The following is a 23,864-nucleotide window of genomic DNA, read 5'->3' on the forward strand; positions in this document are numbered from 1 at the left end:
CACGTGCATTGCTTGTGTGCGTGTGGCACTATAGTCGGTGTGTGAGTAAGCGAGATAGATAGGCTAGCTGCGATGTGGGCGTAGGGCGCGTGTGTGAGTGCAGCTGAGCGATTCTTGGTTGGTTGGCATTTAAACTTAATAAGTAAATGTGAGTGCATGTGTGCGTGTGCCTGTGTGTATGTGTATGCAAGTAGTAAGAATTGCTGTGCATACAAAAGGATAAATATATATTTATGAATTTACATATGTTTGCTTGTTCTTTCGTGGGAAATGAATACAATTTGCTGTTGTGATCAAATTCTAATGAAATCGCTTGCATAAAAGCTTTGCTAATGTTTATTACAACAAGATTGACTTGTTTTTTCTTCTTTTCTTATTATTTTCTATATTGTTTGAGCGCCCAAAATTTGGTTGGCAGCTGTAAAGCCGGACGAACTTGTACCCAAAAACTGATTATAAATTTGCACCAACAAAGAGAGACCCATTCGTAGGCTACTTATGAATAACAAAAGCGCCAACCGGCCCAAAAACCCCTTTCGATGCCCATTGTTAAAGATCTTCAAGCAGCGGCAGCTGGGCTGCTGGGCTGCTGGCAGTGGGAACCAGGACGCCTGCGCTTGGGATGCTGCAAGGACAATGTGACGACTGGCTGATCGGCTGACCAGTTGACCAGCCGACCAGTTGACCAGCTTGCTATGCGGCCGGCCAGTCCTATTTGGCAGCTGTGCCGCAGTTAAGAACTAGAAAAGCTTTTTGTTCCTTTTGTCCTTTTGTTCAGTCTGGACAAATCGGTTATGTCCATTCATAGTATGCATGAGTACTTATGCGTGTGTGTGTGTGTATGTGTGTGTGTGCAAAAGGGCGCTTATATACAATTTTGATCACGTACGGCTTACGGTACTCAAATATCTTAGAAACTTTTTATTTCTTTAACGTTATAAGCGTGTCGCCATCTAGCAGCTATTATTAGCTTATTTGCATGACAAATGGTACGTTCAATTGGTGCTTGTCATGGCTAAGCTTTCTGTTATTATTTAACGAAAGTTTTGATTGGGCAAGTATAAAAGTTGTAATTTAAAGGGGAAATTAGAGTGGACCTGATATTAAATGAATGTTACAATTTATTAAAAAAGCTCAGTAAAAGCTGCACTTGCAGGGGAAACTTAGAGTGGACCTGATGTTTTAGTACATTTTACGATTGCTTGCAAAAAGCTCAGTAAAATCTGCACGTGAAGGGGTAAAATTAGAGTGGACCCGATGCCTTAGTAGATAAGTTCAAAAATATAATGAAATCTAGCAACATTTACAATTTACTTCCGCATTTATCTAGAATTTGACTAATATATTTGGAATATAAAATTTCTGAATTAACATTTTAGATTAAGTAAATAAATCCCATTTGTTGTTTACATAAACATGTATTTTTATTTCTTAGACAATTTATAATTATGAAAGTTTTAAGCTAAATTGATGTGCTTACAAACTAATACGTTTTCTTGTTTGCTGCCCGATTTAAGACAGGTATATGTATATATATATATATATATATATATATATATATATATATATATATATATATATATATATATATATATATATATATATATATATTTATATATTTATTTATTATATTAATGCTACCAACTTATAGATATCGTGTTTATGAACTTACAATTTCTAATTTAAAAAGTATTTTAGCAAAAAAAAAACCAAGAACTAAAAACTGAAGTTTGCTCTCGAAATGTACAATTTGTTAGATTTTTTTGCTCTTTCAAAGTTCATAAAAGAAACATTTTCCATAATTTTTACAAGTGCCTATTCAAGAAATTTATTTTATTTTTATTTTTGTTTTAATATGCAGCTAAGTTTATGTTTTTTTATTGTTTTTATTTATTTAAAAGTGTAAGTTTATGGGTACGGGTGTGTATGTGTGTTGAGAGACGCTGGCAATTGCTTAGACAAATTCCAAAGAATTTATTAAATACACTTTTTAAGTTTGTGTATTTTGAGGCAAAGTAAACAGATTAGACACAATCGATTTTATATGATATGATGATTAGTTTGGAAGCGTAGCCAACATTGCCAGAGTGTCTATAAATATTAGCTTAAGATCTACAGATAAATTATTTAAATCAGATCAAAACAAAACAAAAACAATGTGTGAACGCCTAAAGCTGGTGTGCGAATGTGACACCTGTTGCCAATTGTATTTAGACGAAAGGCATTACTTTATAATTTGATGGTTAATATTGCCATTGAAACTGTGTGTGTTGTATGTGTGCGTGTATGTGTGTATGTGTGTGTGTGTATGTGTGTATTTGTGTGTGGGTTGGTGCATTGATGGGTGTTGGTATTGTTTTGGGCCAATTACTTGACAAAAGCCTCGGGTGGAATCTTGTTTTCCTTGAAAAGTTTCTCGAACACAAAGGCGGCATGATTGAAGTCCCAATTCGTCTCCTCCAAACATCTGCAAGACAAATCAATAAATAAATATAGAATAAAAATGCAATATAGATATATTATGGTTGCTAGGTTACGCACTTGCGACTCCAGTCCAGATTCATCTGGCTTTGGGCACTCATTGCCTGCACCATTTGCATTTTGGTGGCATCATTGACGGCAGCAGTGCTGCTTCCAGTGGGTGTGCCAGTTGGATTTGATGGCGTAGGTGTTGTAAGCAGGGCAACAGGGACGCCCGCCGCCGGCTGACCCTGTTGCAATCGATTCTGTACTGAGCCGTCAGCAATGGGTGTTGAGCCAATTGGCGTTAAGCTGCCGCCGACGACACCGACACCGACGCCAATAGCAGCGCCCGGTGCTGGCTGATGCTGTGTGCGCTTGAATTCACGCGTCTGTTCGGGCGTGGCACTGCTTATGAAAATTGTCTCGTTTCGAATGCAAAAGCCCGTATTCTGCGGCACCACCACAAATGTGCGCAAAAAGTGGCGCAGCTCGTAGGCCTGCATAGAGCTGGGCGTCGAAGAGCCCGAATCGCCAGTCAGCTCCTTGAACAATCCCGTCACTGTGAACACCATCATTTGGGGCTGCAGGCAATTGAGATTAGTTAGAATAGTTTTCGATTCAGTGTTGTGGATGCTGTGCTGCTGTTGCTGCTGCTTACATTGTATATGGTTAGATCAACTGTGAAAGTGCGACGTTCGTGCAGTGTCCGTGGCCATTCGTCCAATGTGGACACGCAGGCCAGTCGTCCGCTCTTCAAGAGGCGTATGCGCAAGTCCTCCCGTTCAGTGCTCACAATGCGTCGCAGATTGCGATTAAATTTCCAGAAGCTGTTAAGTCTGTCCATACGAAGGCGAGATAAGTAGAGTTTAAGACTGTCATGGATCGATGCTGAACTTACCTGCCCACCTGACTGACCGAGGGCATGGACATGGAGAGCAGCGCATGCTCATGGTATGCATCCAGCAATGGCTGTCGATTATCCGAATCGAAGATGCTAAAGTATTGATCCAAGAATTGGCGAACCACATCGGCTCCAGCTCTGTCGCACAGAAAAGAGGCTTTGGCCGTTGGCAGCACCGACGATTCGTTTAAATCGAAGTGAACCTGTGGCGGCAATGCTTCCCCATCCTAAATTGAATCATTATTATCACCATCGTCATCATCATCAATCGTGAATGTAATGATGAGTCTATGTTTTCACTTACCAGTTTTAAGATTTTGGGAAACTTTCGTCGTACTTCGCTGTAAATAGTTTGGCAGTTGGAAATGCGTCCGTTTTCGGCGTGGCATTAGTATTTGTGCGTTACGCATGCATATGTACACACATACATGCATACGTACGAACATACACACATATATGTATACATGATGTCGAATGAATCAATTAGTTAAATATACATACATCAATTAATTCAATGGCAATTCACATACATGTGTATGCATATTTATCGTCCCACTGACGCCTTGCCATTTCGAAATGCAATTTGGCACCTGATTCGCTTGCATAATAATACGTTTCGAAATACATTAAAAAACTGCGTGTTATTTCTGAAGCAACTGCAAATGGCTTGAATTGGCGCTGGTAACTAAAACTTATGCGCCAAAGGCGTGGTAGTTTAGCTGCAATTAATTATTCAAGCAGAGCCAAACTTTTAGGCAGTTTTTGTACTTTTTCAATATTTTTTAAGTTTCATTTTCTTTTATCAATTTTTTCTTCTTTAATTTTTTTTCAAATACCCAAAAGCTGTGCACAAAGATCTGTACGCAGCCCACTGTTCACTTTGTGTGTGTGTGTGTGTGTGTGTGTGCGTACCTCTGTCTTTGGCTGTGTGTATGTGTGTGTTTGTATGTTTCTTTCTGTCATCTACTTATTGCATCCGCAGGCAAAGCACACGCCCACCACCAATCACTATACAGTCGAAAGGCTTGTATTGAAACGCAGTCGATTGGCCTTATGCACGGTCGCCTTCGCCAGCTTTTGTGGTAGGTCATGTTTTCTTCTTCGTTGATCGCTGTAATTCTGTCGTGAGCGTATGTATGTATGCATGTATATAAATGTTCTGCTGGGATCGTCAGTTTAGTTTGCTGTCTGCTGGGCGTGCGCACCGTGCCTGACAATGAAGCCAACGACATTGACGCCGACGCTACGCAAGTGCAACAACAACAACAGCAACACAACAGCGCAGCTCAATTTATAAATTTCAAATGGCGACCAAAACAGCCCACAATGGAGCCGGCCGAGAGCGAGCGCGTGTCCGAGTGTGTGCAAAGCGTGCGTGCGTGCGTGTATACGTTTATGTGGGTTGCCTTGTTTGGGGTTTTTTAATCTGTTGCTCTTGTCCGTTATATGCGACGACAGCGCAAGACAGCCCGCGACTCAGCAGCATGCTTGCCTGCATAGTGGAATTGCAAAATCACTGTTCAAAGTCAGTCTGTCTGTGTATGGCTAAGTCTTCTGTACAGAGTTGCCGTATCGTCAGTACATCAGTCAGTGTTGTGTAGTTTCGTTCTTCCTTGTTCAACTTTTTTCTCTCAATGTTTTGTTTTTTTTTTTCACTGGGCTTTCCTCTTTTTTTATTTTTCTTTTTTTTGTTATTTTTTATTATTGATTTTAGGTTTTTTATGCGTTTTCCTTTAATTTTTTTTTCGCTGTAAACTGCCAAAAGCTCGGCTCTACTGTCGTCGCCCTTTTCAATAGATTGGCAACCAAAATGAATTCTCTAATGCCTTCAAATGCATTTGCTTACAGAAAAATGCCTGGAAATTAAAGTCGCGAGTGCCGTGCGAGAATTTCCAAATGACTTTGCGACAGTGCGAACACAGTAGATCAGTAAAGTAAGAGATAGAGAGGGAAGAGAAACAAGGATAATTAAGAACACGGCAGGCGAGGCTTTGTAGACAGACAAGACCTTTCGCCTGGTTCGACGTTGATGATTCGCTGGCTGCATCCCGCTTTGAAAGCCGAATCACTCAAACCAAATCACACCATGATATACCTGACAAAGTGCTGTGGATCCTTATAGCGCAAACGGCATGGATTATTGCGCAAGACCAGCTCCACAATCGGCAAATTGCGAAAGACCAACAGATGAGCCAACGATGGCAGCTGCAACCAGAAGAGATCGAATTTGAAAAACCGAAACTAACAATTTTGGAAATATTATGAAATGCACCTTGTTATCGCCCAGATAGAGGATCTTAAGATTAGGCAGCCGCTTGTCGGCGCCCTTGAACGATTCCATGGTGGACATATTGTTGTCATTGAGATTGATTGCCTCCAGATCGGGTATATTGTCGCATATGATGTCCAGCGCAGTGCTCATGACATTCACTCGGAAGAGTGGACAAAAGATGGGCTTCAGATCCTGATCGGCGTGGAAACGAGACAGATCGAGCGCCTTGGTCTGCACGTTATAACGCTTGGCCATCACCACCTTCATCTTGGCCTTGAATTCTTCGTCGATCGTAACCAATGGCACGCCGCTGCGTACACGCGGCATCAGCCGAAAGCCATCCGGCAGCTGTGCATGCCGTCCCAGCTGCTGTATGCGCTCTGCCACCTCAAAGTCATCCGTGAAGAAGATAGCACAATGACGCTCCGAGCGCCAATATTGCGGTATGAAAACATGCGGCGACATTGCAGCCAGCAGAGCACGCAGCAGCGTCTCCTTCTCATAGATCTGGCCATTTTGTATCTGCAAACGTGATAATAAAGCAAATTGATTATTCTTTATCGCTGCTTACTAATAATTAGTTAATTAATTATATGATAAGATTGCAAGCGAGCGAGCTTTAAATCAACTGACTCTCGCTTGCCTTCAATTGGCCTTCAGTCACAGTCAATAGTCCGCTTGGAGCTGACTAAGTCAGGAGAAGGAATTTACTAAGCTATTCTGTCAGTCAATCGAACTGAAAGACACTTAATAGGTCTATCTTATCTGTCAATAAATCACTCCAATATTATGTCAATTGGTTAATTATTTAATATGACAGCTAGTCAATCAGTCATTCAGACAATCAATTAATTAGTCTGACAGTTAATGTAGTCAGCTTTTCTCGCAGTCAGTCAATTAAATCAGTCAATCAATCACTGAGCCAATCAATCAATCTATCAATTAATAAGTCAGTCAATATCATTCAATTGGTCAGTTTCAGTCAATGAATCAATCAGTCAGTCAGTCTCTAAGTCAGTCTATCAATCACTCAGTCAATTCGTGAGGCAGCTACTAAGTCAGTCAGTCAATCATTTGGTCAGCCAATGCATTAGTCTATATTTAACTCACTCACTCGCTCAATCCTTCATTTAGTCAGTTCAGTCAGTAATTGAGGTAATCAGTCAGTTAGTTGTGTTGAGTCATTCTCAAGCACCAGTCAAGCACAATCTAAATTGCAGATGTACGATATGTGTCTATATTAAGAAAGCTATATAAGTGATCTAATTCTAAATAGAACATGAAAAAAGCAAACAAACAGCAAGACAACTTGGGATGGGTATATACTTTCAATTATCGATAACAGAAAAACTGGAACGAGCCAATGGGAACTACTTCACTTGCCTAGTTTATCGTATCTTCATGGTTTTCCGTTGTTATTTCACTTTTACTGTTATTGTTATTGTTATTGTTACTGTTGTGTGTGTGTGTGTGTGGGTGTAACGTTGCTCATTACGTGCTACACTCCCAATTACTCAATATTTGCATGCAAATTCCAATTCCGATTTAGACTACGGTGACTGGCCTGGGACATGGGGACCTGGGGACCTGGGGCCTCTTTGTGTTTTAATTACTTTTGGGTGCGCTTATCTTCAAGTGTCTATGATTTAATTATGAGCATTTTGATTATGATTATGACGCACACACAGATATATAATATATATTCATATATATATATATATATATATATATATATATATGTATAGACATCTATCCACTGCTACTCATATACTTTCATATATTTATGCTTGATATTTGGGGCAGGTGATTTTTTTTTTTAGCTCAGATCTCTTAGATAATTCCCATTCAACTTGGAAGTCACTTTGATATATCCTAAATATCATATACTCTATGCACATATGCACGCAATTGTATCTGACTGTGAACTCGTTGTGGTCTTTATCTATGACCAAGAGAAAGAAGAAAGTAAGAAGTGACCAGCTGTGTAATACCCTGCACTAAGACATCATATATATAACTTAGATATATAACAAAGTTAATTGAACAAATACTATATATATTTTAATATATATATGGCATATAGTATACATTCTGAACTCTTGCAAATATATTTTTATCTCCACCTTTCATATATATTCTCGACTATTCTTGCTTATCGCTACATTTCATTGGCTAACTTACAGGGTATACAGTAATCAAATAAGTCTCTGTGAGCCCTTTATGCCCATTTACCCATTACGCACTCAATTTCATTTTGATTTTGTTTTTACTGCGCATTAATGCGATAAATATATTTATTATGTAGCATTAGTGTTCGCTTATTATGTTTACCACTCATTAGGCCAACATTGGGCAGGCGTGCTTTGGCCTGGCCCTAATTTGGGCGGGCTGACTTAAAGTCCTTACGCTTTTCCAATCAACGAGCTTAGAGAGGTCTAGAAGGTATTGCCATACAGCTCTATTAGACAAAGACTCAAATGCTAAAGAGCCGAGTGACGGCATTAGTCAGTTGCCTGCTGTTGTTGTTGGCTGGAATTTAATTAGGCAATGCAATCGTTTTATGGTTAAATATTTGTTAACATTTTACAAATGCCACCTGATAACACTTAAAGATCAGATCAGTTTTGATATTTGAGTACCAGAGACCGTGAGTCGTCGTGGTCGTCGTCTTTGCTAAATAAAACATTATGACGCCAAAGGGAAATGAATGCGTTGCAGCTGCGACTGCGACTGCGACTGCGACAGAGACTGACTGAGATTGCGACTGACATTGAGAGAGGATGATCGACTGGTTGGGTGCTTGACTGCTCTGTCATATACATGTGGAATGATGATGAGTGTGTCTATGGGTTGGTCTAGTATATAAATTCCTCTTTTTGTGCACACAAACAATGAGGAATACGAGTGCGCTGAGACACACATGAATTTCCAGAATTGATATGAATGATGGCGGCGACGTCGACGGCGACGCCAACTGCGACAGCGACATCAACTGCTACTGGCAATGCGACTGCGACTGCGACTGCGACTGCGAGTGAAACGCTGCTTCGACAAGCCGATTGGGCTGGCTAACAAGCGCGCACCGGCAAACGCAGCGCCATTCGCTAAACGCCGTGCGAGGTTAAAGCAACAACAGCAGCAAACGAACCAAAACTCAGCCAACCAGTCCAACACCACCCACCCAGCTACCCACCCACTCAAACAGAACAGCAAAATGGGCAGCTGTTGCTCAAAGGATTTGGATGATAAGCGCTCATGGAGCCCCGAAGAGACCAAAAATGGCGTAAGTTATTTACCAAAATAAGAAAAAAAAAATAAAAAAAAAAAAAAACAATTTCAACTTCAACGAAATTTTCAACATCTGTATTTATGCATACATATGTAGAGCACCACATCGACTATCATAGCACAGCCCATGGATGATGTGGGCAGCACAGGTGTATTTACGCTAACGCGTTCTACGGCAACAACAACAACAACAGGGAAACAACAACACACGACTACAGGAACAACGACAACCACAACAACAGCTAATGCTGTTGATCCTGATGTAAAGCAATAGCTGCAGCAACATTCCAAAAACTTCAGCAAAATTCAATTTGCTTAGCCTTTTTTTTTTACTTAATTCCATAATATTGTTAAATAAGCATATATAATAATAACAGATAAATATATATATATATATATATATATATATATTTACTATATATACATTTTTTTTTGTTGTTCTCCAAGAAACATTTGTGACATGTGTGTTTGCTTTGGCAAGAGGAAGAGAGCCAATGCGTGCGCGTGTGAATATATCTGATAATTAACAGTTCGTATTATGGTTGCCAGCTACGGAAAGCAAAGCAAAAGGAGACTACGAGTACTGTTACTATTTTGCTCAAGGCACTTTAATAAACCGTTAATTTGTACGCGCGGCATCTTTCGTTTCGTCCGTCTACACATATCAATGCAATGAAAACAAAATCCATAAATAATGGCCAGGAATGGAAGAGACGTAAATGTTGCCGGCGCGATAAGAACCGTTAACCATTTGCCACGCCACGCCACGCCACACCACGCCCCGCCCATCGCAGCTGAGCTGCACACGCATTCGCGCATTGCTAGGCGATGACATCAGAGATGGCTGCTGATGCCGTTTGTTTGATGCACAGAGAATAAAACTTAAAGAGCGCACGCAAAGAGGCCAAATGAGAAGGAGAGCGAGAGCGGGATAGATGATAGAGAGAGTGAGAGTGAGAGTGAAGGCAGGAAATGTCCATAGACTCAAACTCGCACAGACACACACACAGACGTGCCGAAAGTTTCGACTTCCCATGACTCAGTTTCTTGCAATGGGAATTTTCGCGCAATTGGTTTGGCCTAGAGCAAAAATATAAAGAAATTTAAAAACAGCAAAGTAAAATATAATACATACATATACATATATGATGACTAAGACGCTACCTGTCGGGGGACACGTGCACTTGCCTTCGCACTCCATAGCCAACAAATTTAATAAAACAATAACAAAATATTCCAATGCTATCTTTACAGTTTACATATATCTCCATACATACATATGTAATTGTATTTGTACAGTATATGTACATATATATAGTATTTACTCGATTATTAAATAGCCACAGGGAGATGTAAAGCATGTGCTGTCGGTTAGTATGCAAATAGTAAATCAGTAATTGGAATTGTTTTTTTATGAATTCATAGACTTATATGTGCTTAGAAATAATTATAGAATCGAGAGCGCGCTTCCTGCTTTAATAATCAATCAAAAGAAAACTCAGTTACAGATATACTATAAGTATTATCAATAAAAATGCTTGGCAAAGCCATTGGCAAGAATATATAATAAAAAAAATTATAATATAATACAATAATATATAACTAATGCAAATAAATTATTCAAGTTGCATTTAGAGTAAGCAAAATGTAATTTGATTTTTGTTCTGACTACATTTCAATTATGTGCTAATTGAATTTAATTTTAAATTCCCAAAACCGTTGGCAGCGTTGCCACTTAGTCTAGGAAAAAATGCCTTCCTTGTATGTATGATGTGATTAAAAGGCTCAGCCTAAAAGCATGCAACAAAACCGCTTTCGAGTCTAACAAAAGTTCTGCGATAACTTAACAAAAAAAAAAAAGAAGTCCACTAAAGATAAGATTGTACACAAAATTATTACATATGTTCACATAAATGTATGAGAATAAACGAGAGAGAGAAATAGAGAGCGCGAGAGAGAACGAAGGCCACGATGATGGCAGAAAATTTGCCAGCACATTTTTTTGTGTGGTTAAATTATATCTATATATATATAGAAAGAGAAATAAGTATTAGTAAATCAGGCAATCCAATAAAACCAAACCAAACCAAACCAAACGACGCAAAAAACGAATTGAAGAAAATGCAAAACAAGGGAACGACATGCATATGTATATTTGTATGCATGTGTGTGTGTGTGTGTGTGTCTATGTATGCACACATGTTCATATATAGATAAAAACAATTTGAACATCAACAAGAACGACCCTAAAGTCAAACGAGGAACCAACTCAATGACTACTCGCTGGGGATCGTCGATTGTGATTGGGGTTGCAGGGGAAGAGAGACAGAGACAGAGTAAGAGTGAGAGAGAGAGCGAGCGAGAGAGAGAGTGGGCCACTGATAGAAAACAGAAATTGGAGCGCACCATCGCCCCCGCCGACTGTTAGGTTCTGTGCCCGTTCATGCCACGATCGGACGGCAGCAAAGTTAAGTTCTGTGTGTATTGTCAGTGCAAACGCGACCCTCCGACAAGCAGGCAGGCAGGCAACCCAACGACGGATCAACGATCAACAACAAATCAAAAATACATTTCAATTAATTAATTAATTAGCCAAAGAGCTAAAGGCGAACATGAAGTATAGCGTTTGCCTGGCCATCGGCCTGCTGGCAATGCTTGCTGCCCACTGCACAGCTCTGCCTATGGCCAACGAGGAGGAGCTCGTCTCACTGGACTCCATGGAGCAGGCGCAAGGGCAAGGGCAAGCGCAAACACAGGAATTGCCGCACATCTTGAAAATAGCGCCCAAACAACAAACGAACTCCGAACTGGAGCTAAGCAATAGCAACGTATACGACACCATAGTGGAGCAGCTGCGTGCAGCGGGCGTCCACACATCCGAGCAGCAGGCGTTGAACACGCTCAGCTATAAGGAGCTGACACGCCTACTCGCGCTGTGGCACATGGCCCAAGGACGCAACTACTACGAGGCCAGCGACAATCGTGTCCAGCCCGCAGCAGCCGCAACCACAGCACAGCCAATTCCTAGCTAGGCTTCGCCTTCGCCTGGATCAGTTATATTTTAAAAAATCTTTGTTTATTATTTCTAAGCAGCTTCTTCATTATCAAATGTACAACGCGTTGCACTTAATAAAAAAAAAAAACGAAAACGAAGAAGAAATGAAAAGAGTTCAATAAATTAGATTTGCGTATGTTGCTTGTCCGCTGTCGTGTGCTGCCAGTCGGACTTGGGCTCCTTGCTGCTGTAGCTGCTTCTGTTGCTACAGGTAGCGCTGCCACTGCCACTGCCGCTGCTGGTGGTGCTGGTCACGACTAGGCGTGGCATTTGGCGGCGCTGCAAGTGCTTGGCTATGGGCGGCACAAACAGATCGTGCTTGATCAGCGTGCAATCGGCGTCATGGTAGATGCGTCGATTGTTGTCCCACTTGAACGCCGCCATGCAGTACGAGAGCAGCCAGCCACCGAAGAAGGCAATGAGAAAGCCGAGTGGTGCATACCACATGTAGCTAATGCGGTACAGATAAAAGTACGAGGATTCTGGCTCAGGGCTCTCTCTAAAGTGGGCAGCGTTCGCTTGCAGCAGCAGTATGTCGCTGGCGTAGCTGCGATCGGCTGGGCAGCCGGCAATGGACATGTCCAGGCTGGGTATCGGTGGCTTTGGCTGGCCGAAGCCAATCCAAAAGGAAACGGCGAGCGACAGTAGCAGGCCGCCAATGGCGCCTTTTTGATTGGCCGACGTCACGTACATGCCCAGCGTAAAGAGGCCCAAGAGGGGGCCGCCAATGATGCCAAAGATGGAGAGAGCCGCCTGCAGCAGTCCACCAATGGAGCCAGCCAAGAATGCCATGCCTATGCAGAGGGCACCGAAGAAGACAGACAACAGCTTGGAATACCACATGGTCTGGTGGTCGGTGAGCGTGCGCTTCGTACAGCTATGCACCAGCGGCTTTAGATAATCCTCCAGCGTGACAGCAGCCAGCGAACTGATGGCCGTGCTGATGGTGGACAAGCTGGCACAAAATATGCCAGACACAAAGAGACCCGCCAGTCCTGTATATTCACCCATGGTGTCCACCACAAAGAGCGGCATAATCTGATCCCGAGAGCTGACGCGTCCAGCCAGCAGCGGATCACAGTTGCGATAATACCAATAGATGCATAAGCCCGAGAAGCAGGTGCTGATGCTTAGCAGGCACAATATGGGCAAACACCACCAGAGAGCGGCGCGCGCGGATCGCAGATTGCGAACGGCCAGCAGACGTTGTACTTGCGCTTGATTCACACCGTACAGGGTCAGATAGGTGGCGCTGCCGCCTAGCACCTGTGTGAACCAGGTGTGTCGAGCAGTTGGATCAATGCTGAAGTTGGTAAAGTCGATGCGGCCATTCTCTAGCGCTGTATTCCAAACGATGTCGAAGCTACCCGCCTTGATGCCCGTACAGATGATCACGCTGAAGACGGCAACAAACATCAGGATCGACTGGTATATATCGGTCATGAGTACCGCCTTCATGCCACCCATGGTTGCATAAATGGTGCAGACGATGCCAACAATCAGCACCGAGAAGATCTGATTGAGACCCGTGACTGCCTCCAGCGCCAGAGCCGGGGCAAACACCACAATGCCCATGTAGAGTATCATCTGCAGCGAGAAGGCCATCGAGGCCACCAAACGCGTGGCATAGCCAAAGCGCAGCTCCAGATACTCATAGACACTGGCCGTTTTCAGCTGATAAAATACCGGAAGTATCAGATAAGCGGCAACGGGCGTCGAGAGCACATAAGAGATATTGATGATGACGAACATGGTGCCATACTGATAGATCTCCATGGAAACGCCGAGTATTGTTACCGCCGACATGAAGCTGGCCATCAAGCTGAACGCTACTGGCGTTACGCCCATGGAACGATCAGCCAGAAAATATGCCGTAGTATTGTGCTGTTTGTTGTCCACGAATCGATAGTAGACACCAATTGCTATCGATATGATCAGGACCACGGCCAGGATGGCATAGTCCCACGCTCCTAAGGTGGTCATTGCACAGAGCTGTTCAACTCTACTCTCTCTCAATTTCTTTTATGAGATGGCAACACTGTCACGGACTTTGCAAGAGAGCGAGCGAGAGAGAGAGAGAGAGAGAGAGAGAGCGCACGCGCGAGCCTATTCCGTGTGTTGCTGCCCAGTGCAGATCTGGAATTTGTTGTTGTGCGTACGCACAGATCGTTAATTTCCTTGCCCTTTAATCGAAAGACAACCAATATTTGCTTTTAGATAAGCGCCAGCGATAATACCCGACAATATCAAATGCATATGTGTAACAGGCGCGAGTCCAATTTGCTCTTGAGATTCGGCTTTTTTTAGCTGGCTGCGCGCGACTTTAACGTTTGCCGGCCGTCAATGAAATGGCCCAACCACTACACAAACGCCAGCCGCAAACTTGTCGGTTTAGCGGCTAAAAGGAAACAGCGCTGCCGCCTGTTTTGACGCCTGTTTTATTGGCTTCATTGGCCGCCGCTGCTGAGAGATAGTAGATTAGCTGGCGACTATATTCATTACCAGCACTTGGGAGTACACGCTGTGACCGAGGCGCACTGTGATCAGCATGAGGACAATAACTGTGTTGTTAAATAAATAAACTTATCGACACACACGCACACACTCGCATACATAGAGATAGAAACTCACATGAACTATCCTAATTATATCAAAACTTATTCTAATCATGTGAGCTGCACTATAGTTAGTTTGCAATTATGCTCATATGAGAATATTCTATTACTATTTGCTTTAATTATGCTTCATCAATTAATATGTGTTCATGAAATAAACTAAAAATATTTTAGGTGACAAGCATTATTCTAGGAAATACCAAGAAGTCTAGTAGTAGTAATTTGGAACGCTAGAGTCAACATTTTAATTGTAGTCAATAAAATGATAATACATAATCGAAATAGAAACGAGCCGTTCATAGTACTTGAAAAACAAGTTTTGTACTTAATTGATATTAAGATCGTATGACTACATACAAATGTAACTGCATGATAAGCAATTTGTGTGTTTGTGATTTAAAGTTTTATTAATACTAATGCCAAAGTCTCGCTGTTTATCACACTGACTGCTGATGTATATCTTTATAGGCGACAGAACAGATGACTATATACATGGCGACAATAAACTTGCGATTTATGCGATAAGCAAGAAAAACTAACCTGTGCTAAATTGGCAACTAATCAACGATCAGACACTATTTTCTTTACCCCATTTCATAACAGATTTACAATCATCCTTCGATAAGTATTTCAACATTTTCAACAAACAGTATAACATTATCGTTAGTAAAAGTTAGATGAAAGCGAATAGCTGTAACAGCAAGATATATTGACTCTTAACATATCGCCCTATTGATTAATAACATCAAACTGTGTTATAAATCATTGAACTAACATAGAGAGAGAAGGTAGGGGCTAATGGAACAGAATTGGTAAGGCAAAAGCTATTACTATATTTATATTATATATTACTTACGGTCACTTGATACCAGCCAGCTCCATTGGGCACTAGTTTGCCAAATTTACCACGTGGAATCGGTGAGCCGCGTCGTCGCGAGCTGGGGCGATCCTGCAAGCAAATCAATTCGAATTTTGAATCTAATATGCATAAAATAATAATTAAACATACCTTTACTGTGGTTGTCATTTCGCTCATGTCGTCGTCCTCGTCCCAGCGACGGACATCCTGCAAGCGTAGCTTGACATCGCTTTTGTGTGGAAACTGTGATGTCTTGAAGCTGACGCGTCGCTTATTGCGATCCTTGCGACGCTGATGGTCATCGTCTTCAAAAAGAAACAAACATTCATTATTGATAATAATCGATGAACGACTCATAGATTCTCGACTCGATGGATAGCCTACCATCATAGTCTTTTAAGGCAGAAAAACGTGATCCGCCACTGCCGCCGCCACCGCTGCCATTGCCAACGTTGTTGTTGTTGTACCGTTGACCGCCACCGCCACCGCCGCGCTTAGGCATTTCGCACACACACACTAGGTATCAAGAGTTAAGCGAAGAGCACCAGTCGCTAAAATAATAAACAAGGTATTCTATGTGGGAGCACACGTTGCAATCGCTATTGCTGTTGTTTTTGTCCCCGTTGCTGTTGTAGTTGTTCTTGTTGTAATGGTTAATTCGATTGCCCCTCGAAATGGAAATGCGCAAAACTCGCAGCACGATAAACGCAATAGAGAAGAGAGTGGACACAATATGTTCACAAGTCGTTGCAAACAATTAATATTGCAAGACGAAAATATTTAAAGAGCGCGAATTTGCAACGCAATTTTATGAATTTCTCGGAGTATATGTATTTGTATTTGTGTAAATGACAGATGTCATGGCAATGGCGTTCTAACGTTGTACAGCACTACCGTGTGCTCTAAATGTATTCAGTGTTGTGTAATTTGCATCCAATCGTTATTGAAGTGGCAACGCTGCCACACAAAAATACAACCCAAATTTATTTATTCCCAATTAATTTGTAAAACATCATTCGGCTGATTTATTAACTGAAAACATGCCAAGTCGAAAGTACCCATTTCACGTAAATGTAGCAGAAACGGAGGACATCCTAGTGCAAAGTTTAAGCGAAATATTAGAGCGTTGCTCGAGTAAAGCTCTGAAAAATCGTCAAACGTTTCGAGTTGGAATCTCAGGTGCGTATTATAATGCGGATTTCATTGTGCATTTGTATATGTGTGTGTGACGAGCTTAACTTAAGGTGACCTTGCGGCACACACTTCGATTCTCAAAGTCAATGGAATAATAATGTCATACATTTTATATGATCAACAGGTGGATCACTTGTACAGCTCTTGACCCGCGCTCTAGTCGCCAGTAAATTAAAGACCGATTGCTGGAAATTCTTTTTCTGCGATGAACGTTATGTCCCGGACGATGATAATGAATCCACCTTCAATGCGTACAGAACTGAAATGCATGCCAAACTACCCACTATTTTGGAGAGCCAGCTAATCAAAGCTAATACGACGATATCGTTGGATGCCTGCGCCTGTGACTATGCTGCTCGTATAATAGACGAATTTGGCACATCTTGTGTGGTGTTCGATTTGCTGCTTTTGGGTATGGGACCGGACGGACACACGTGCTCCTTGTTTCCGGATCGACCACAATTCCAGGTGCACACCGAACAACTTGTCATTCCGATACGTGATTCACCGAAACCTCCACTAGAACGAATAACATTTACACTTCCACTGATCAACAATGCTAACGATGTGGTCTTTGTTGTCACTGGTGCCAGTAAAGCTGATGTTGTTAAGGTAAGAAAACCGGAGAAATATTTATGAAGTTTTTACATTTTGTTTATTTCTTTACAGCGTGTATTTATAGACGGGGATAAAAGTTTCCCCTCAGCTTGGGTTGAGCCTACACATGGAAATCTAACATTGATCACCGATAAAGCCGCAGGTGCAAAATTATTAAGTTCTGACTGTAGCACTTCCCTTAATAGATGTTAATTATATTTGTTGAATATAAGAAAATAAAGATTCCTTTTTGTTTTGTTTGCGAATTGCCACACTTGCTTTTGAATGCGCGCGCTACGATGGTCTTACACAACACTAAAGATTCGCTTGACGTTGCCACTGAATTATTTGCATGGATAAATGGTGCCAGACCGTCGCATATTTCCGTTCAAGTGAAAGAAAATGTAAAATAAAGAACTCAAAAGATATACAAAACATCCATTAAGCGCAATGCCACAACACTAAAAGAAGGTATTTGATTGTAGCATAAATTTGTTCTCTAATCCCAATGCCTGACACCTACGGGCAATTCGATGCGGAGCGCGTTTGTCGTGTTTGCCTTCGCGAGGTGGGCGATTTCTACTTTATCTATGATGAGGCGCCCGTGGAGCAGGGCGCGAACATCGCCCAAATACTTAACGAGTGCACGCGCTACACCTGCGAGCGATATGACAAGATGCCCCATCATATGTGCGACACCTGCATCAAGGCCGCCTGCCAAGCGTATCGCTTCAAGCAGGACGCCGAGAAGGCCTATCGTTCGCTGGTGGCTATGCTGGGACGCACACCTGTAACCAAGCCAAACAGCAGCGATGTCTGCACCCAGACTGATCAATTACATATGCTGCCATGCGGTATCTGTAATGAAAAATTTCTTAACATTCTCGAACTGCGTCTGCATCGTAGTCGCCAGCATTTGAATACGGAGGAGCTAAAGTGCAGGCTCTGCGATGAGCAGTTTCAAAAGCTTCGTCAGCTGCGCAACCATCTCGCCGAGCAGCATGATCAAAAGTCAGCGGCGCCGTTGCTACGTCGACGTCTGGAATGTCGAGTTTGCCAGCGCGCGTTCTCGCGACGCGATCATCTTATACGCCATATGCGAAGTGTCCACGATGTGGCTCGGCAGCAGGAGCAGGATTCTGAAGCGACATGGCCGCCCATTGACGAGGCGACCATGCAAAGTGGCGATGAACTAGAATCGGCTGCTGTCTTATTCAATGATCCGGCTGTCTGTTCTGATAACGAAAATACCGAGAGCGGCTATCAATGCCATACTACTAATCCCATATCTAGCAATGAGGATTCTGCCGATGATGACGTACATGCCGAGGCGAAACAATCGCTCTGGCTGCATATTAAGCCAGAGCCAGAACCAGAACTGGAGGCGGAGCTTGAGCAAGTGAATCGCGACAGGCGCAAAAAGAAACCAAATTTAAAAGTTTCAGCTCACACAGATACAGAGAACGAGCATGAAAGCGCTAGCAGGCAGAAGCCAGCCTCGAGTTCATTTTCTACAGAGGTAAAAGGTAAGTCATACTCGAACTTTAACATAAATCTTGTAACACATCGATTTTCTTACTTTGTGCGTACAGAGGAACCACTTGCCACCGGCAATGAACAGCAATTGCCCATTAAGCAGGAGCGACAGCGCGTTGACAGCATCAAAGTAGATGAGGAGTATGAGATGGAGGCCGCAACAGCCGATCTTTTTCACAGTGCTGACGAGGATGAAGATGGTGATGAGGAGAGTGACATTGATGAAGAGTACGATGAAGATGAAGATGATGATGAGGATGAAGCTAATGCAGAGCTCGATGGGCACAAATCGAAGCTGGCTGAAGTGGAAATCGTGCGGGAGTATTTGCAAAAGCCGACAACCGGCAAGCAGCGACGTCGGCGCCGCAAAAAGACACAAAGTGAAACGGAAGCAAATCCGGAGAATCGTTGTGATGTCTGCATGCGCACCTTCTCCCGCCATTGTCATTTGTTGCGGCATAAATTGTCCCATCTGGAAAAGAAGCCGCACAGCTGCCCGCATTGCCCCAAGGCATTTGCGCGTAGCGATCATTTAAAGGCGCATGTGCAAAGCCTTCACGGCAGTAAGGAGCACAAGTGCGTTCTCTGCGATGCGGCGTTCGCCCGTCTCGATGCACTCGATCGACACAAGATGAGCAAACACAATGGCGAGGGTCTCGACGCCAGCAACGAGCTGAAGCTCCAAATGAGCGAGCATACGTGCGAGTACTGTGCAAAGCGCTTCTCCAGCAAGACATACCTGCGAAAGCATACTCTACTCCACACGGAGTTCCTATACGCATGCAAGAGCTGCGACGAGACGTTCAAGGAGCGCCAACAGCTGCGCAGCCACGAAAAGACCCACACCGGTCAGCGTAATTTCCTCTGTTGCATTTGCGGAGACAGTTTCGCGCGCAACGACTATCTGCGCGTCCATATGCGACGGCACAATGGCGAGAAGCCATACAAGTGTCGTTACTGCATCAAAGCATTTCCACGTGCCACAGATCTTAAGGTACACGAGCGGTAAGTGGGAATTAAAGACCTAATGTCAACTGTTTGACTGTCTGCCCTAACGAATGGAATTTGATTTACAGGTACCACACCGGTACCAAGCCCAATCTGTGCAATACTTGCGGCAAGAGCTTCCATCGCGCCTACAATCTGACCATACACATGCGCACCCATACGGGCGAACGTCCGTACAAGTGTGATCAGTGCCCCAAGAGCTTCAGCCAGAGTAACGACTTGAAGGCCCACATACGACGACATACTGGCGAGCGGTACAAGTGCCCGCATTGCGATGCCTATTTTCTGCAGCTTTATCACATGCGGAACCATTGCCTGAGTGCCCACAATAAGCATATCGAGACAAAGACGGGTCGGTTGCAGCGCACCGGGCTGCTGGACGAGCCCAACCACTCGCATCTGACCACCGTCGTTATGCCACCTGCACGTTATCAGCAATCAACGCCCGATCCGCATCCTATGGCCACTGTTACTACGCAGCTGCCAGCGGCAATTGCCACGCCCATTCTGCATTCACCGGTGACCTATAGTACAACGTCACCAGTGCCCGTCTCCGTGTCCGTGCCACTGTCAGATGCTAGCGGATTCGTGGGTGCAACGACAAATGCAACAAGTACAACTGCGACGGCACCATTTGGCACCTTCAGTATAGCGCCAGTAGTAATGGGTAATAAAAACCTATTTAATTTGGTCATAGATATGTCAGCTAATGCTTTCCTTCTCTCTCTCTCTCTTGCTGTCTCCGTTTCAGCGCATCTGATGTACAATCACGGCGGCAACAGTCAGCAGAGCAATGCCAGTAAATAGCCGACGTTGCCCTATAAATTAAAAAGAGATTTATTCAATCGCAATTCCAATCAGAAAATATTAAGTTGATCTTGTATATATGTATGTAAAATATATTAACAAATTACGCCTTATAGTTCAGTTAATCTTTTTTTCATTATTTTTTATTACATACGGCTAAGCGATCTCTACTATATATATATATATAGAATAAAATATATAATTGTGCTAATTCTTCTAAGCCAGTGAAATCGTTATAGATAATATAATGAAATCGATGCATACATACATACGGATACGTATGTGTTCAGAATCGACGAAATGTTCAAATTCTAGCTAATCTAAACTAAAAAATTCTTTTTATAAATCAAGTTTGTATGAGTTAAAGATATCGAATAGCTATATTATTTTATGATGTAACCAATCCTGTAAATACAATGAAAAAAAAACAATTGAAAAGCAAGAAAAGTTAGTTTTATTTATATATGTAATATTGAACAAGCGTTAATACTTAAGTATGCCAAGATCTAACATAATTTCTTAGTAATTACTTATACAACATTGTTATGCCCCAGACGTCCATAGCTTTCAGATTGGTTGTCATACCATTTCTCGATTTCCTGTTCTCCAGTTAACGGGAATAGGATGTGATAATCGTACAGGGATTGGGCTAGTCTTGCAACTAAGCTCTTGTTGCCATTTGCTTCTCGACAGTATGTATATGGATCGCAACACTAAATGGAATAGTTAAAACTTGCAAATACATTACATTGATCTTAAGACACTTCAATTGCTTACAAGATACTAAGATTAAGTCGGAGATGCCATTTAACTTGTAGTTGCTCTTAAATAAAACGTTGCTGAGTTCACTCTTTGCTTAGGCTCCGCTAAGATATTAATCGATTGTTATATTGGATGGTTCTCCAACAGAAGTAACGAAGTAACCAACGGGTTTTATATAGATAAAATAAATCTCAAAGTACTTCAAAAAGTTACAACAAAAATAGGAAAGCAATTAAAATAAACATCAAGTAGATTTAAATGAAATAATTATATTAATAGGTTAATCTTAATTCTTATGCTTAAGCTGCCACATTCTGCTACGTCTGGGCTCTGGCAGTTCTACCGCTTGCGCAAGGTCTTCGTTCAATTCCCTGCGCGCATACTGTTTCTTGTCTTTGTTGGCTGCAAAAGCTGGTCGAGAGGAGGCCAATGTTCGCGGCAGTTCAGACGAACGAACTTTTGGTGCAAATTTATTATAGTTGACAATCTCCTCGGGATCCTGCTCCTGCTCTTGCTCTTGCTCTTGCTCCTGCTCATCACTGGTAGATGGATGCACGTGAATAGTCGGTATGCCCACCTTACTACGCCGCTTCTTGCTGGATTGGCCAATGCTACGACGACCCACACCAGCGCTGCGACGCAAAGTATTCTCCAACACTAGAACCTTCTTCATTGGCGACTTTTTTGGCTTTTGCTGGGCTGCAGCTAGTCGCTGGATGGGCTTTCGCATTGCCGGTGATGGCTTTAACGTACTCAACGCCCTCATCAGGCTCCTCTTGGCATTTGGGGTCTCGTCTGTGGAACTATTTTCGGCCTTTGGCAACTTCCTTTTGTGCAGATTGCCTGTGGTCTTGGCCGCGGAGCCAGTCATCGACGATAACTGCAAAGTCGATGGAGTCTTCCGCAACGACATCGTTGAACTCGACATTGCAGACATATTCCTCAACGACAAAGGCGTCCGAGGAGCCATAGACCCCGGTGTAGCAGGTGGCAACATCTTGCCATTGGCTGAAGTTATCCCTCCTTGCTTGCGCGCTGAGCTTTGTTGCTCTTTGGCCTGGCGAAGGCGTACCCAATCGTTTTCCATACGCTCCAGTATATTTTCACCATGGACCAGAAACGGACACTGATTACGTATTTCATATGCTTTAACTAATTCTGTAATCTGTTGCTCAATCTTCGGCAACTTGGTTCCAATTGCCTTCCGTTCGCGTTCCTCCTTAAGGAGCTGCCCACCACGATTGTTGAACCGATTAGGATCGTTGGCCTTCGCCTCGAGAGCCTCCATTCTGACCCAGAACTCGGACCGACTGGCAAACAGCTCAAATATCTCTTTGTTGCTATTGTAAAAGCTTTTTAAATCATCTAGCTCGAGCTCATGTAACTCCAACAAGTCCTCGTTGTACCACTCATTAAAAAAGTTTGAGAAGCGTTTTCGCTCCTGCTCTGACTTCAGGGTCAAGTCCCACCACTTCTTGATCTCTAAACGCAGTTGCTCGATGAACGTCTTCAGGTTCTTACGACGCAGCGCCTGGCACCGCTGCAGTTCCTCACGCAACACATCAAATGTTGACTGTGTATACTCATCGGCTTTACGCACTCTATTCATTACATATTTGTCTGACTCTTGCAGACGCTCCCACAGCTCATATATCTTCCCGCGCATATCGTCGATCTGTTCCCGCATTTCCTGAACCTGTGCTGCAAACTCCTTCTGCATGAGTCTAAGCTTCTCCAAGATATTAGGAGTCAGATGCTGGTTTGCCTGACTAAGCAAGTGCTCTTCTGCAGCTGTGTTCGGCATTATTGACAGCATCTTCATGTCTTGCTTGATCTGACTTCGCAGCTGGAATAGCTCTTCCATACGGCGCTCGCGCACTGCCCGCAACTGCTCGAGGTGCTTGCAAAAGGACGACATTTCTTCCGGCCTGGGCAGTGGATCGGCAAGAAGTGGCAGAGGGCACTCACCTAACTCTTCGCACAGCTGATCCTGCTGCAGGAGCAGCTCGCAAATTTCCGCACGACGTTCGCGTAGCTCCTCTCGGAGGTGTTCAATACTCTTGTCCAACGTTTGCAGCCAGACGTCAAGCGGCATTTCCTCCGGTTTTTCGCCAATATCTAAGTTTTTATGCAACAGGCGACGTATTTCTTCGGCCTCCTCTCGCAGTGCACTTATATCTTCCTGGATTAGCTGCTCTTTCTCATTTGATTCTGTAAGCAAGTCGCAATAGAAATTCTTCACGCGGTCTCCCAATTTATCCATCAATTCCAAACAGTATTTCTCATCAAACATATTTGTCCACTTGTTAAATAAACGATCGACATGATCACTAGTTATAGCCACAATTGTTGACTTGGGTGATGGCTGTTCCGCCATAGTTACGTATTTTAAATTTAAATTTTTATAGGAATTAACAAAAAAAACAGTCTAAAGGGGACGCCAACATCAATTGAATATTTCGGTAAATTTGAATACACAACTTGACGTTGCCATATTTGAAAAATAC

At 42.9% G+C, this 23,864-nt stretch overlaps 7 protein-coding genes across 7 annotated transcripts; 4 read left to right on the forward strand and 3 right to left on the reverse strand.

Moving 5' to 3' along the window:
- Nucleotides 1-1,871: 1,871 nt before the first annotated feature.
- LOC111602845 (nuclear RNA export factor 1) lies at nucleotides 1,872-16,290 on the reverse strand. Its single transcript, XM_023320157.2, has 10 exons — nucleotides 15,838-16,290; nucleotides 15,604-15,758; nucleotides 15,451-15,543; nucleotides 5,637-6,158; nucleotides 5,460-5,569; nucleotides 3,669-3,705; nucleotides 3,362-3,591; nucleotides 3,122-3,299; nucleotides 2,542-3,044; nucleotides 1,872-2,467 (listed from the first exon to the last, which is right to left on the reverse strand). The coding sequence occupies exons 1-10, from the start codon at nucleotides 15,953-15,955 to the stop codon at nucleotides 2,368-2,370; spliced, it is 2,046 nt and encodes a 681-aa protein (XP_023175925.2). The 5' UTR covers nucleotides 15,956-16,290; the 3' UTR covers nucleotides 1,872-2,367.
- On the forward strand, nucleotides 8,721-9,231 carry LOC111602848. The gene is made up of 2 exons (XM_023320161.2): nucleotides 8,721-8,919; nucleotides 9,022-9,231. The coding sequence occupies exons 1-2, from the start codon at nucleotides 8,851-8,853 to the stop codon at nucleotides 9,196-9,198; spliced, it is 246 nt and encodes an 81-aa protein (XP_023175929.2). The 5' UTR covers nucleotides 8,721-8,850; the 3' UTR covers nucleotides 9,199-9,231.
- Nucleotides 11,475-12,053, forward strand: LOC111602847. The gene has a single exon (XM_023320159.2). It carries the CDS (start codon nucleotides 11,537-11,539, stop codon nucleotides 11,954-11,956), a length of 420 nt encoding a protein of 139 aa, XP_023175927.1. The 5' UTR covers nucleotides 11,475-11,536; the 3' UTR covers nucleotides 11,957-12,053.
- LOC111602846 (putative sodium-dependent multivitamin transporter) lies at nucleotides 12,083-14,054 on the reverse strand. Its single transcript, XM_023320158.2, has one exon. It carries the CDS (start codon nucleotides 13,960-13,962, stop codon nucleotides 12,103-12,105), a length of 1,860 nt encoding a protein of 619 aa, XP_023175926.2. The 5' UTR covers nucleotides 13,963-14,054; the 3' UTR covers nucleotides 12,083-12,102.
- A 130-nt stretch (nucleotides 16,291-16,420) lies between the features above and the next one.
- LOC111602824 (probable 6-phosphogluconolactonase) lies at nucleotides 16,421-17,481 on the forward strand. Its single transcript, XM_023320135.2, has 3 exons — nucleotides 16,421-16,632; nucleotides 16,772-17,259; nucleotides 17,317-17,481. The coding sequence occupies exons 1-3, from the start codon at nucleotides 16,494-16,496 to the stop codon at nucleotides 17,455-17,457; spliced, it is 768 nt and encodes a 255-aa protein (XP_023175903.2). The 5' UTR covers nucleotides 16,421-16,493; the 3' UTR covers nucleotides 17,458-17,481.
- Nucleotides 17,482-17,606: 125 nt separating this feature from the next.
- On the forward strand, nucleotides 17,607-20,652 carry LOC111602812 (zinc finger protein 768). The gene is made up of 4 exons (XM_023320110.2): nucleotides 17,607-18,770; nucleotides 18,837-19,785; nucleotides 19,857-20,455; nucleotides 20,540-20,652. The coding sequence occupies exons 1-4, from the start codon at nucleotides 17,753-17,755 to the stop codon at nucleotides 20,593-20,595; spliced, it is 2,622 nt and encodes an 873-aa protein (XP_023175878.2). The 5' UTR covers nucleotides 17,607-17,752; the 3' UTR covers nucleotides 20,596-20,652.
- A 954-nt stretch (nucleotides 20,653-21,606) lies between these two features.
- Nucleotides 21,607-23,827, reverse strand: LOC111602809 (protein regulator of cytokinesis 1). The gene has a single exon (XM_023320103.2). It carries the CDS (start codon nucleotides 23,732-23,734, stop codon nucleotides 21,644-21,646), a length of 2,091 nt encoding a protein of 696 aa, XP_023175871.2. The 5' UTR covers nucleotides 23,735-23,827; the 3' UTR covers nucleotides 21,607-21,643.
- Between the last annotated feature and the right edge of the window lie 37 nt (nucleotides 23,828-23,864).

Source organism: Drosophila hydei, unplaced genomic scaffold (genome assembly GCF_003285905.1).
Source record: "Drosophila hydei strain 15085-1641.00,03,60 unplaced genomic scaffold, DhydRS2 tig00000444-arrow-arrow-pilon, whole genome shotgun sequence".
In the NCBI taxonomy this organism is placed as follows: Eukaryota; Metazoa; Arthropoda; class Insecta; order Diptera; family Drosophilidae; genus Drosophila; species Drosophila hydei.

Excerpts from the sequence above, each read along its gene's own strand:
- LOC111602845 (XM_023320157.2), bottom strand. The coding sequence starts at position 15,955 with ATGCCTAAGCGCGGCGGTGGCGGTGGCGGTCAACGGTACAACAACAAC. Across the intron at positions 15,759-15,837 it reads TGCCTTAAAAGACTATGATG|ACGATGACCATCAGCGTCGC; the intron begins GTAGGCTATCCA and ends TTCTTTTTGAAG. Across the intron at positions 15,544-15,603 it reads AAATGACAACCACAGTAAAG|GATCGCCCCAGCTCGCGACG; the intron begins GTATGTTTAATT and ends ATTTGCTTGCAG.
- LOC111602846 (XM_023320158.2), bottom strand. The coding sequence starts at position 13,962 with ATGACCACCTTAGGAGCGTGGGACTATGCCATCCTGGCCGTGGTCCTG.
- LOC111602812 (XM_023320110.2), top strand. The coding sequence starts at position 17,753 with ATGCCTGACACCTACGGGCAATTCGATGCGGAGCGCGTTTGTCGTGTT. Across the intron at positions 18,771-18,836 it reads ATTTTCTACAGAGGTAAAAG|AGGAACCACTTGCCACCGGC; the intron begins GTAAGTCATACT and ends TTGTGCGTACAG. Across the intron at positions 20,456-20,539 it reads TATAGCGCCAGTAGTAATGG|CGCATCTGATGTACAATCAC; the intron begins GTAATAAAAACC and ends TCTCCGTTTCAG.
- LOC111602809 (XM_023320103.2), bottom strand. The coding sequence starts at position 23,734 with ATGGCGGAACAGCCATCACCCAAGTCAACAATTGTGGCTATAACTAGT.
- LOC111602824 (XM_023320135.2), top strand. The coding sequence starts at position 16,494 with ATGCCAAGTCGAAAGTACCCATTTCACGTAAATGTAGCAGAAACGGAG. Across the intron at positions 16,633-16,771 it reads GTTTCGAGTTGGAATCTCAG|GTGGATCACTTGTACAGCTC; the intron begins GTGCGTATTATA and ends TATGATCAACAG. Across the intron at positions 17,260-17,316 it reads GTAAAGCTGATGTTGTTAAG|CGTGTATTTATAGACGGGGA; the intron begins GTAAGAAAACCG and ends ATTTCTTTACAG.
- LOC111602847 (XM_023320159.2), top strand. The coding sequence starts at position 11,537 with ATGAAGTATAGCGTTTGCCTGGCCATCGGCCTGCTGGCAATGCTTGCT.
- LOC111602848 (XM_023320161.2), top strand. The coding sequence starts at position 8,851 with ATGGGCAGCTGTTGCTCAAAGGATTTGGATGATAAGCGCTCATGGAGC. Across the intron at positions 8,920-9,021 it reads CCGAAGAGACCAAAAATGGC|AGCACCACATCGACTATCAT; the intron begins GTAAGTTATTTA and ends ATACATATGTAG.